We start from the raw sequence: 13,402 nt of genomic DNA, 5'->3' as shown, positions 1-13,402 counted from the left end.
GCAAGTGAGGCTGCAAAAAACATCTGTAGTGCTCTTGGTCAAGATGCAGTTAGCGCCAGAAAATGCCAGCGTTGGTTTGAGAAATTTCGCGAGGGAAATTTTTCGTTAGATGACAAGAGTGGTCGAGGCCGTGTGTCCAATTTTGATCAAGAAGCTCTTCAAGCTCTTTTGGTGCAAAATCCTCAAATTACCCAACAAGAGCTTGCGACAACTTTAAATTGTTCACAAAAAACAATTTCCAATCAATTGCGTGCATTTGGCAAAGTCCAAAAGTTTGGAAAATGGGTTCCTCATGAGTTGACCGACAACAACCATAATCAAAGAGTCACAATTTGCAGTTCGCTCCTCTCTCGTCAAAACCGTTTGCCGTTTTTAGAGCAAATTGTTACCGGAAATGAACAATGGGTGCTGTATGTTAATTTGAAAAGGCGGCCTCAATGGTTGGACAAAAATGAGGCTCTGCAGCCCACGCCAAAACCTGACTTGCATGCGAAAAAAGTGATGTTGTGTGTTTGGTGGAATTTTAAAGGAATTCTTCATTATGAACATTTACCATCTAACCAAACCATTACAAGTGCAGTGTATAGTGCCCAATTGGAAAGGTTAGCCCAAACTTTAAGAGAAAAAGAACCCGCGCTGATTAATTGGAAGGGGGTAATTCTTCACCATGATAACGCACGACCGCATACTGCAAGAATCACTGCTGAAAAACTGCGCCAGTTGGAATGGGAAGTTCTCCCTCAACCTGCATATTCTCCTGATATTGCCCCTTCCGATTACCATTTGTTTCATTCTTTGCAAAACTTTCTTCTTGGAAAAAAATTTAATAATGAAGAATGCCTCAAAAATGCATTGACCGAATTTTTGCATCAAAATCGCAAGAATTTTACAACAGAGGGATTAAAATGCTTCCTGAGCGTTGGGCACAAGTAGTAGAAAACAACGGCAACTATATTGTTGATTAAATTTTGTTGTATTGTTTAAATAAATTCGATTTAAAAAAGTATTAGAAAACGACATTAATTATTACTAGACCTAATAGTTTTTCATAACTTTTTGAATTACAGTAAAAATGAATATATGCTTAATTCTTGCTATTCAAACATCTGTATTCAAACATAAAATATGGAAAATATGAATTTCTATTGAAACAACTTCCTATATTCTAGCTTTATCGTGATTATCTGTTTCAGCATCACTTTAAGAGGCTCTGTTAGATTTCAAGATCAAGTTTTCAACAAATTTGAATACAGTCAGTAATGCATTAGGAATAATAATATGAAGGAATATCATCATGAAGTGTAAGATCCATTTTAGTTCTTGGCCAAATAAAAGGTCCTACAGTCCTTTCTCATAAGAAAAATTCCCTCACATAATTTTGTTAAAAGAATGAGGACTCTGAAAATGTTAGAACTATACTACTGTTACTGACATTTATTTACAGCCATTTATTGATACATTATGATAAAAATATACAATAATATATTCAATGTAAAAGATTTCAAATTAAGTAGAATTTCAGAAATAACTCATACAGTTTCTCATGATATTCTACTTTGTTGAAATCTCTTGGATAGAAAACGAGAAGAACTGAACAGCTATCTATGTATGAAAAAAATTGACTCTTTTAAAACATAAATTCCAAATTTCTTTTTATTGATCAACATAGTTGGGTTCATCAATGACTAAACAAAATATTTTATTAAAATGCATATATTTGACCAGTTTTGCTACTTAAGAGTTAAGTATCGGCTTACTAAATGTTGGCTGAAATCTGAACAAATAAATTTATTTACACAAATTCATTTTTATGTTTCATTCCTTACCAGAGTAGATTAATTGTAGGGAGAGAGGGGGAAAAAAAAAAAAAAAAAAAAGCAACTCATTTTCTATCCCTCTATTAAAAGGCTAATAATTAAATTAAACTATAAATGTACCTGCACTATTATAATCTAATCATACTCTAGGCTGAGAAGAAAATAAATCAGATGTGTAACCACTACAGTGTTTCCTAAAAAGTACTACTTTCAGGTGCTGCCAACCTGAATCTGCTATAAACCTGTTGCTATAAAACTTGAGGGTGAAATACTTTGGGAAAAACCCCACTTCAACAATCTAGTGGAGAAGATCCACTAGAGAGAAGAAGAAAAAAGAAATTTACAATGCCAAAATAATAATAATAATAATAATCCTTTTTAAATTGTGCTAAAATATACAAAGCATAAAATTTACCATCCTAACCATTTTTAAGTGTATAGGTCAGTTAGGTTAAGTATACTCACATTATTGTACAACCATCTCCAAAACTCTATTTATCTTGCAAAATTAAAGCCATTAAACAACTCATTCCCCTCTTCCTCCAGCCCTGGCAACTATCCTTCTAACTTTCTGTTAAAAAAGTTACTTTTATTTTTGCTACTTTCACTTAACATAATGTCCTCCAGGTCCATCCATGTTGTAGCATAAAAACCTACTTACTAAAACAATCTATCTATAATAATAAAAGCATAATATGCTAATTAGACTGGACATCCTTCCAGATGACTTTCCAGACGAAACCAGAGCTGGGAGGAAAGCCCGGGACCCGAGTGCCAGAGGGAAGCCGGTTCCGGCAGCCACGGGAAGGCAAGCCTATACTTGCACAAATTTTGTGCATTGGGCCTCTTGTTTATTATATCTCTGTAGGTCACAAGTCCAAGCACAACATAAATGGATTCTCTGTTCAGGGCTTCAAAATTAATGTGTATTCTGGGGCTGCAGTTCTCACTTGGGACTTAGGGTTCTCTTCCAAGGCCTGGCTGTTGAAAGAATTCATTTCCTACTAGCTATTGGCCAGACTGCTCTCAGCTCCTATAGGCCACTTGCAATTCCTTGCCATATTCCCTACCTCTCTCATAGTCAGTTTATCACACAGACATCTGCTTTCTTCCAAGCAAGCTAGATCATGTCTCTCTGTCCTCCTCTTCTGCAACCAACTGTAGAAAACTACGTGTATCTGCTTTTAAAGGGCTCGTGGGATTAGATCAGGACCAAGTAGATAATCTCTCACTATCTTAAGGGATTTCTTATGCAAAATCCCTTCATGGCAGTACCCATATTACTGTTTGAATGAATAAATGGGGGAAAGAATGTACGCACAAGAGGCCAGGAATATTGGGGGGGCCATCTTACAATTCTACCACACATAGATAGGTATGAAAATGCATGGCAGTTCTAAGCACTCATAATGCAATGTGACTAAAATAAAGGTTTATACAGAATGGGGCATGCTAGAAATAAGGCTGAAAATAATGGACGCTATGGATAGTGCAAAATATTTTAGGCTCAGTCTTTCAGAAAATAAGGAATTATTAAAGGTTTTTAAACCTTGGTATACTATTAGGGTCTGATGAACCTATTTTTTGCTTTTGAACATGTCTATTTGTAAAGATTGATATTTCATCACTTTTTTTCTTAGAAAACTTAAAAAAAAAACAACAACACACAAAAGGCTTGGTGCCTGGTATCTTTATCAAAGACAAAGTACTCAATGAACAGAAAATTACTAATGCCTATAAATTTTAGTTGATTCATTAAGCTATAATATATTTTAAACTACTGAAACTGGCTAATGAAAATTATATCATTTGAAAACACGGAACTAGAAGCCTTGCTTGTGCCTCGGGCTGGCCCAGGGCAGCTGGGGGGCTGAAGGGATTTTCAGACTCCAGAGAGGACAGGGTGCCATCATCTTTGAGGGCGGGACAATCAATTAGCATATTCCCTCCTTATTGGCTGTAGCGCTGCCATATTTGCAACAGCATGAGGGTCAATTAGCATAGTCCCTCTTTATTGTATAGCTATTTTAAAGATGTTTATGTCCATTTTATTTTTAGAAAGTCTTGTAAAAACAAACAAAACAATTTGATTAAATTTCTTGTAGAAACAATTCCTTCAGTTTATCTATAAGAGGACTAATTTACTGCATCTCTAGCTAACAAAGTATGTCTCTTAGTCCCATCGGGCTGCTATAGCAAAATACTCCTGACTGGAATGCTTATAAACAACAGAAATTCATAAACAGTTCTGGAGGCTGAAAAATCCAAGATCAAAGTACCAGTGTGGTCACATTTGGTGAGGGCTCTCTTCCTGGTTCATAGCTGGTGCCTTCTTGCTGTCCTCACATGGTGAAAGGGACAAGGGATCTCTACGGAGCCTCTTTGATAAGACACTAATCTTATTCATGAGGATTCTAGTCTCATGACTTCAGCCCTCCCACCGCTTAAATGTCATCATCTTTGGGGGTTAAGATTTCAAAATATAAAATTTGGGGGACATATTTAGACCACCGCAGTATGTATGTAGATAAAAGGACAGTAGAAAAGCCAAACGTATCTATATTGCTATTCATATATATTATTTCTATGACTGTCCTTAGATATATAGCTTCATATGAAAATAAAAAGGAAATGTCAGTTCTTTTCACTGAAACTTAGCTTTGATTTTGATAAATATATTCATCTCAGAAATTATACATGGTTTTAATTCTTTAGCTATTAAGACTAAGTTATAACTCAGTTTAACTCAAGAAAATATTGAAAATCAGAGTGAGTCTAAAAACAAGGAAAAAAGTAATTTACATGAAGTAAAAATACAGGCAACCAAGAAAGTTGGCTTTAGATTCAAATTACTGAAACTTTCAAAAGTGTAATTTATAAAAGTGGAAAAGAATGCTCCTTTTCCCTTCAACTATGAAAATATCAAACTACTCTAAGAATAAAAATCCCATACACAAAAATATATAACAAGCACGGCTTGAAAACATTTTTAGTTTTTAAACTGTCAAGTAAAACAGTAAGAGAACAATTAGGCAGTGCCTTAATCAATAAATAAGTAAAACAATATATGATGTTTAGAAAACTATAATTCCCCTGTTGCTTCTAGCCTTAGGAAGTTTATCATGGTAATCCCACATGGTTTTCTAAAGGCAAAAGAAACAATAAGTATTCCCCTACCTTGTAAGATGGCAAGAAACACAAAATTCCTTGGCCAACAATCTGGCATACAGATAACAAAAGTGCTCCCACTTCATCTTGGAATTCAAATGTTTCTGTGTGCTGGAAGGTAGCACAGAGATTCCGACCCTTGGGTCCTGATCCAATGGTGCCAACCCAAACCTAGAATATAAATATCTTAGTATTAGAGTTATGCCTAAACTAAGGCAGGCAACTTAGCATTTAGTTGGGAGCCTTAATTACATATATATCAAAAGAAGCTCAAGCAACAAGTTTAGAGGAAATTTATTTTTAAATTCCCTTTATATAATTATTTATAATTATTATAGTTTTATTTTTAGGCAGATTATTGAATTCTCCTAGGATAAAAGCAAAAGGGGTTTCATTTATCTATTCCCTAAAGGGTTTTGCACAATTAAGCATGTAATAAAATTATGTTGGATTATGTGAACAAATGAAATGGATAAATCAGAAACAGTCCAAAATATCAGAGGTAAGGGCTGGGTATGATCTGCTACAGGCAAGTTTCTAAGATTCAATTATGACAGGAACTACCCTTTCACAAATTCACTGATGTCCAAAGATATATAGTAAAAAAAAAAAAAAATCAAACCCACAAAATCTTACAGCTCTATGCAATTCCTCTAACTCATACAGATCTAGCCTTAGTGTAGTTAATTTGATTAAGAGAAAGAACAGACTTTATTAGTAATCCACAGAAAGTACAAACACTTCAGGTTGCTGAAAAATGTAATAATATATTTTGAAATAATGTATGCGATTGAAGTACATTTTACAAGATAACATCTGACAGACACTATATGAAGCAATTATTACTTAAATGATCAACTAGTAACATAAAAAATTGACATTGTTTCCTGATACAAAGCAATGAAAAGTAACAATACTGCCTGTATAGTCTTCTTATCAAACTGCTTAACCTGAATCTTATGATAAGAAACAATCAGATAAATCCAAATTATAAGCTATTACTTAAGAAAACAGGTGAACTGAATTCTTCATAAAACGTCAGATAGACAGAAAGGGAAAAAAGGCAAGAAAACTGTTTTTAAAGACTAAAGAGACATGAAAACCAAAAGTAATATATAATTATTGTGTGGATCCTGGATTAAGAATATTTTAAAAAATAGCCCTAGCTGGTCTGGCTCAGTGGATAGAGCGTCAGCCTGCAGATTCCGGTTAAGGCACTGGGAGTGTGCACGAGGCAGGTGATCAATGTTTCTCTCTCATCAGTGTTAATAACTTTTTATCCCTCTCCCTTCCTCTCTGTAAAAAATAAATAAAATACATATTTTTAAAAGTAATTTTTAAAAATGGGTTAAAAGGCATTTTGAGTTTCTACAGAAATATAAATATTGACTCTATTATATCAATATTAAATATTTCTCTCTGTCTTTCCCTCTCTCTTCCTCTCTCTCCAAAAATCAATGGAAAAATATCGTAGGTGAGGATTGAAAAAGAGAGAGAGATCAATAAATGATAATAAAAACATTTTAAGGAAAATTAACCAAAACAGGTTTGGCTCAGTGGATAGAGCGTCGGCCTGTGGACTGAAGGGTCCCAGGTTCGATTCTGGTCAGGGACATGAACTGGGTTGTGGGCACATCCCCAGATCAGCTGCAAGAGGCAGCTGATCGATGATTCTCTCTCATCGATGTTTCTGACTCTCTATCCCTCTCTCTTCCTTTCTGTAAAAAATCAATAAAATATATTTTTTTAAAAAGGAAAATTAAAGTAACATCTATATGGTGTTATTATAAAAAAATTAAAATCTTAAGTCACAGGACTCATAAGAGTACTTTTAGCCGAAATCGGTTTGGCTCAGTGGTAGAGCATCGGCCTGCGGACTGAAAGGTCCCGGGTTCGATTCCGGTCAAGGGCACGTGCCTTGGTTGCGGGCACATCCCCAGTGGGAGGTGTGCAAGAGACAGCTGGTCAATGTTTCTCTCTCATCAACGTTTCTAGCTCTCTATTCCTCTCAATTCTTCTTTGTGTAAAATCAATAAAATATATATTTTTTAAAAAAGAGTACTTCTAATTCATTTCAGATACTCAAATATGTGCCTAACACTTGCTAACTGATGCTACATAGATATTAGTCTAGGTACAGAAGAATGTATATATAAAAAGAAGAACAAGGATATATCTACCATAGTCTAATAGAAAAGAGAAACACATATTATAAATAATTAAACAATAGACTCTATGGTAAAGAAGTTGAATTTTCATTTTTAAAAATACACTAAAATTTATTTAAATGAGGAAATTTCAATACAGTCTTTGCATACAAAGTATATATTTTTATTCAGTGGGTTGAAGGAATGCATTTATTAGTATTTTGACTTTCCTATCAGGATCTGTTTGCGGTACTTCCAATTTGTTTATGTGCAATTATATTGAGGTAAAAAGACTGAACACCTTCAAAACAAAAATCCTAACCTGTGAGTTATTAATGACATGATTAGCTTCCAGTTGAATAGTAAATGTAACACCCAGTTCTGATGAAAAGGATTTCATTGGTGATAAAGTCCCAGATGTCAAAACAATCGTCCACACTTTGCCATTAATATCTGAAAAGGCCTAGAAGGAAACAACATTAGATATATATATAAAATCATCTTTAAAAGAGTCAGGCACATTTATTTGTTTGTATTGAGTTAGAAGACAGAATTTTCATATATAACAATCAGCTTACCACAGCTGGATTTAAGCACCAAAAGTTTAGCACATGAACTGCAGTTTTCTGTCGTGAACGTTTCTTATTTTTTGGTGGAACAAAGAAACCATTTTTGTCAGAAATATCAGTCTGATTTATCCAAGAATAAGTCTGTTGAATAGCAACTTTATAATCATCTGCAAACCTAAATGAAAGTAAGTGTTAATTAAATGGCAAAGCTTTATAAAACCAATATGCCCCAGCTACATATAAGAAAAAAATTGATTATATTAACTAAATTGAGAGTCTTATATCGTCACAAAGATTATATTTTGCCTAAGAAACACCTACCACTAATTAAATTCAGTAATTCTGATAGAAAATAAGCCATTGTGTCTTAGAAGCAACTCCCTCTTATAGAGATTAGATATCATCTAACTATCTAACCTTTATCATTCCTCTCCCTATGATCAAACACTACATAAATCATAGCAGATGTCTGCATTGGTGGTATAGCGGTAATCATAGCTGCCTTCCATAAATCACGGCAGAGCCAGAATTAAAATCCAAACCAACTCCTAGTTCAGAGCTCTTTGTACTCTACGTTACATCCTTAGTTATAAAATAGATAACTAGCATTATTGTTAGTAAAAACTAAAAAGTCGTTTACACTTTTTTTTATTACATGAAAAAGTAAAAAACATTCAGTTTTATTGAAAGTTTAAATAGTTCAGGAGACTATAAAAATGTTAAGTTCCTTTAATATTTGGATCTCAGTTTTCATCTATTTTTAACAAAGGTATTAAACCAGGTGTCCTCAGTAATCCCATCATTTTATAATTTCTTTTAATAAGAGACTATAAATACATAAGCTTAAAGAGAATAAAATGTGGTATTCTCTACCAGTCCTAAATTTTGCTCTTAAGAGAGATAAGGTCTTGAAGTTCAAGGCAAGAATCTTAAATCTGTGGAGAGAATTTTATAAAAATATTGAGAGCTAAAAACTATACAACCCTTAGAAGAAACATAGGGGAAAATCTTCATGACATCAGATTTATCCATGGTTCTTGGATATACCAAAAGCACAAGTAAGTAACTTGACTTTAAAGAAATAAATAAATCGGACCATATGATCCTGCAATTTCACTGGTAGGTACATACTCAGAAGAAGTAAAAAAAAAAGAACTCAATATGATACTTGCACATAAATGTTCACTGCAGCATTATTCACAATTGGTAAAAGGTGCAAACAAACCAAATGTACATCAATATGAATAAACAAAATGTGATAGAGATAGACAGCTCTCTCTCTCTCTCTCTCTCTCTCTCTCTCTATATATATATATATATATATATATATATATAGAGAGAGAGAGAGAGAGAGAGAGAGAGAGAGAGAGAGAGAGAGAGAGAAAGAGAGAATATTAATCAGCCATTAAAAAGAATGCTATTCTGGCAGAACTTCATCCCCTGCAGGAAGGCGGAGGTGCAGAGCTCACCTGCCAGCTCCACATCTGTGCGTGGGCTGGTCTGTTCAGCGGCTCACCAAAGTGGCTCTTCTTAGCAAGAGAGAAACCAAGATGGTGGCATAGGTAAACACCTAAACTACTGCCTCCCATAACAATATCAAAACTACAACTAAAGGACAAAATGGACACCATCCAGAACCACAGGAAAGCTGGCTAAGTGGAAATTCTCCAACTAGAAGAAAAGAGGAAAGCACATTGAGACTTAGAGGAGCTGCAAAAGGCTGAGGTACAGAGACATGCATGCGGAGAGGACGGACAGCTGTGTGCACAGGCGGCTGAGTGCACAGCTGGCTTTCTAAAGCGGGAGGGAAAAGGAAGACCTGACTGCACTGAACTCCAGTCCTGGGCAAGATGACCAAAAAGTTCTATAAATGGTTAGTGGTGGTGGTTACACAACAATGTGAATCTACTTAATGCTACTGAAATATACACTTAAAAATGTCTAAGATGATAAATTTTATGTTATGCATATATTACCAAAATTTAAAAAACAAAATACTAGAACCAGGGAGTACCATAACTGCTTTTCATTTTGCACAATTCACTAAATAGAGGCTTTATGCAATAAGAAACTTTCTATTACTGGAAGAAACATATGTAAACTACTAGAGGCCTGGTGCACAAAATTCATGCACTGGGAAGGTGGCTGTCCCTCAGCCCAACCTGCACCCTCTCCAATCTGGGACCCTTTGAGGGATGTCCGGCTGCCCTTTTAGGCCCTATTCCTGTGGGAAATCCCTCTTACAATCCAGGACTGCTGGCTCCCAATCGCTCAACTGCCTGCCTGCCTGATTGCCCCTAACTGCTTCTGCATGCCAGCCTGATCACTCCCTAAGCACTCCCCTGCTGGAAGATTGCCCCTAACTACCCTCCCCTGCAGGCCTGGTTGCCCCCAACTGCCCTTCCCTGCAGGCCTGGTCACCCCTAACTGCCCTCCTCTACAGGCCTAGTCAACCCTAACTCCCCTCTCCTGCCGGTCTTATTGCCCACAACTGCCTTCCTTTGCAGGCCTGATCACCCCCAACTCTCCTCCTCTGCAGGCCTGGTCATCCCTAACTGCCCTCCCCTGAAGGTCTGGTCACCCTAACTGCCCTTCCGTGCTGGCCTGATCACCCACAACTGCCCTTCCCTGCAGGCCATTATGTGGCGGCCATCTTGTGCCCACATGGGGGCGACCATCTTTGACCACATGGGGGCAGCCATCTTGTGTGTTGGAGTAATGGTCAATTTGCATATTACTCTATTAGATTACTAGAGTCCTGATGCACAAAGATTCGTGCAAGAATGGGCCTTCCCCTCCAGACTAGAGCTGCCTTTCTGCCTTTGCTCCATCCCTGAGCCGCCTTTCCACCATCCCATGCTGCCCAGAGACCCAGAGTGGCTGAGGGCGATCCAGAATGCCTGTGTCGTCAACATGGTGACAACACAGATGTCCCGCCCTCCTCCACCCACTCAGTACCTGCATGTGCACATTAACCCGCCATCTTTGTTGGGTTAATTTGCATACTCACTCCTAATTGGCTGTTGGACACCATGACAGTACAGTCAGTTTGTGTCTTTCTCTTTTATTAGTGTACATTAGATAGGATACTTAAAAGACAATTTAACTGCTTAAATTTAGTCCTAGAGAACTATAAATTTAATGCTGAATTAATATATCTATTGATTTCAATACTTATTTCCATTATTAAAGACTAATTTCAATTAATCTGAATCTGTGCCAAGGAGAGCAATTATTTTTATCAATTGTTTATTTATTATCCTATGTACTCCTACAAAATAAGAATGTATTAAACACATGCCAACATCCAAAAAGGCTAATATTTTTAAGAGAGAAAAAACAGATCAGATATCTTTATTTACCTGCTATTTTGCCTAAAAAGATAATCAAGCACCATAAAAAGTCCTTTGAGCATTATTTGAGTTGAAGCACTAATAACAGGTATTTCTCTTGTCTTCTCTTTCCCATGAACCAATAAAATTTTTTCTTCTTTTTGAAGGACAGCAGAAAAATGTCCCTATAAGAAATTACAATATTAAGTATACAGTGGGGGAGGGTTAAGGAGTAAAACAAACTTTTCAAAGCTATAATGAAAACTAAATGAAATATACATTGAAATTTTAGGCAAACTTTACTAATAAACAAGTGCTAACAATATGTTTTAGATTCCCACATTATCTTCAAAGACCTTTAATAAAATTATATATTTAGGAGGCTCATTACATGTTTAGGTAATCAGATTATTATTTAGTATCCTTCAAAAGTAATGAACTACATAAAAATGTACTTACCAAATGGTTCCTCCGTGGAGCTTAAAAGAGTTGATATGTCACCTAATGCCTGAATTATTTCTAGTGTATTCTAATGCTGAGGATAATATGACTATATTACAAGAAAAATTAAAGGAATGAACCAAAGCTAATTCTAAAATTCAAATGGTAGAGTAAGACCAAGAATAGCCAAGATCATTACAAAGGAAAAGAACAAAGTGAGGAGATATGCCTTACCAGATCTATCAGCATTTTTCTAACAGTAGTATACATGACAGTTTAGATAAGCAGAATCATAGAATAGAGTTCAAAATTAAACTCTCACATGTATGAAAAATTAGATATGTGACAGAAATGGCATTACAAATAGAGTTAGACTAGTTAGTAAATGATGAGAAAATTCACTATCGACATGGAAATCAAAATGGATTCCCTATCTCATGATATACACAAAAACAAGTCACATACTCATAAAATTTTGCATGTGATTTCATAATGTTTACAGTATCCCATAGCCCACTCATGATCTCCATCCACTTAGGTTTATAAACTTCTATTCTGAGAACAAAATATGAAATCTATTTATTTTCCAAATTTTAACTCTTACTATTAATAAAATAAATTTACAACCTAAAAATATTGATTTATTTTATCTTCGAATAAGTAATTCATTCCTTTAAGCCTTATTTCCTTCAAACTAAATAATACTACTTTTTCATCCAAAATTTATGCCCATCACACATAATACTGTCAAACTTACATAATAAAATTTTAAAACAAATTGCTATATTTTTTTACCCTGGATAAAACTTATTCACTATTAATCATTTCTAATTCACTAAGTGAATTTCCACAGGTAGAAAGAAACCTTACCTGCAAAATAGGAAAAGTAGCAGTGGTGATACCCATTTTATGTAAATTCAAGAGCATTTCACTACCACTCCATATTTTACAGGATGATTCATAATCCCGTTCCACAAGATGCTCAGAGTTTGCTTCTAACCAACTGGAATAAAATAAAATAGTCCCCATTAACCAGTGTCATCTATGGGCACCATTTTCATAGAACAGAGAATTAAGATATGTTCATCTAGATTCCTTGAAGCTCTCAGGACACAAATATGGATTAAGACATATTGATGTCCTAAAAGCATATCTCATATTACAAAATAAACAATCACATATGTAAAGAGCAAGCTTTCAATCAGAAAACTACAAACAGGCTTTTATTCAGAAAAGAAAAACAGGCAGCATCTTGTGGATTCAACTGCTTTACTTGACTCTCTCCAAATGAGAGCCATGACTTGGAAGCTCATCCCAAATGCACATTAAAGGAAATACAAAACTACCTAATAAAAAAATTTAAGTTACATATTAACACATAAAAAAGAGAGAGTTACTAGAGCCCTGCCTGGGGTTTGGCTCAGTGGATAGAGCATCGGCCTGCGGACTGAAAGATCCCTGGTTTGATTCCCGGTCAAGGGCACATGTCGGGGCTGTGGGCTAGATCACCTTTGGGGATGTGCAGGAGGCAGCCGATCAATGATTCTCTCTCATCATTGATGTTTCTTTCTCTCCCTTTCCCTTTCTCTCTATAATCAATAAAAAAATATTTTTTTAAAGTGAATTACTAGAAAATATATAAATATATTCATTAACTTATATACACATGTGTACATCCAATAAGTGCTTAAATGTCAATTATTATGCTAGATAACTATACTAGGTAGTAGAAATATAGCAGTACATACTAAAATAGGGAAGTAAAATAGGGAAGGCCCTTATTCTCATGAAAATTACATTCTACTAAAGGAAGAAATTTAGAAACAAATACATGAACAAGAAAATATAAGATAGCAATAAGAAGTATAATGAAACTAAATTAGATTAAGGTAATCTAATTGCCACTTTAATTTGAATATCAAGAAAGC

At 35.2% G+C, this 13,402-nt stretch overlaps 1 protein-coding gene across 10 annotated transcripts in view; it reads right to left on the bottom strand.

The window, feature by feature from the left end:
* Positions 1–13,402, bottom strand: part of BRIP1 (BRCA1 interacting helicase 1) — a 115,593-nt gene that overhangs the window by 51,176 nt on the left and 51,015 nt on the right. For all 10 annotated transcript variants that reach the window (XM_045586397.1, XM_045586396.1, XM_045586399.1 and 7 more), the window contains 5 exons: positions 12,345–12,477; positions 11,064–11,218; positions 7,711–7,876; positions 7,455–7,595; positions 4,995–5,156 (listed from right to left, as the gene is read on the bottom strand). In XM_045586397.1, coding sequence (XP_045442353.1) covers positions 4,995–5,156; positions 7,455–7,595; positions 7,711–7,876; positions 11,064–11,218; positions 12,345–12,477 — 757 coding nt within the window. The remainder of the gene's footprint in view (positions 1–4,994; positions 5,157–7,454; positions 7,596–7,710; positions 7,877–11,063; positions 11,219–12,344; positions 12,478–13,402) is intronic.

Source organism: Pipistrellus kuhlii, unplaced genomic scaffold (genome assembly GCF_014108245.1).
Source record: "Pipistrellus kuhlii isolate mPipKuh1 unplaced genomic scaffold, mPipKuh1.p scaffold_m20_p_22, whole genome shotgun sequence".
Classification (NCBI taxonomy): Eukaryota; Metazoa; Chordata; class Mammalia; order Chiroptera; family Vespertilionidae; genus Pipistrellus; species Pipistrellus kuhlii.
Note: the sequence above shows the minus strand (reverse complement) of the source record. Positions and strands in the feature narration are given on the sequence as shown.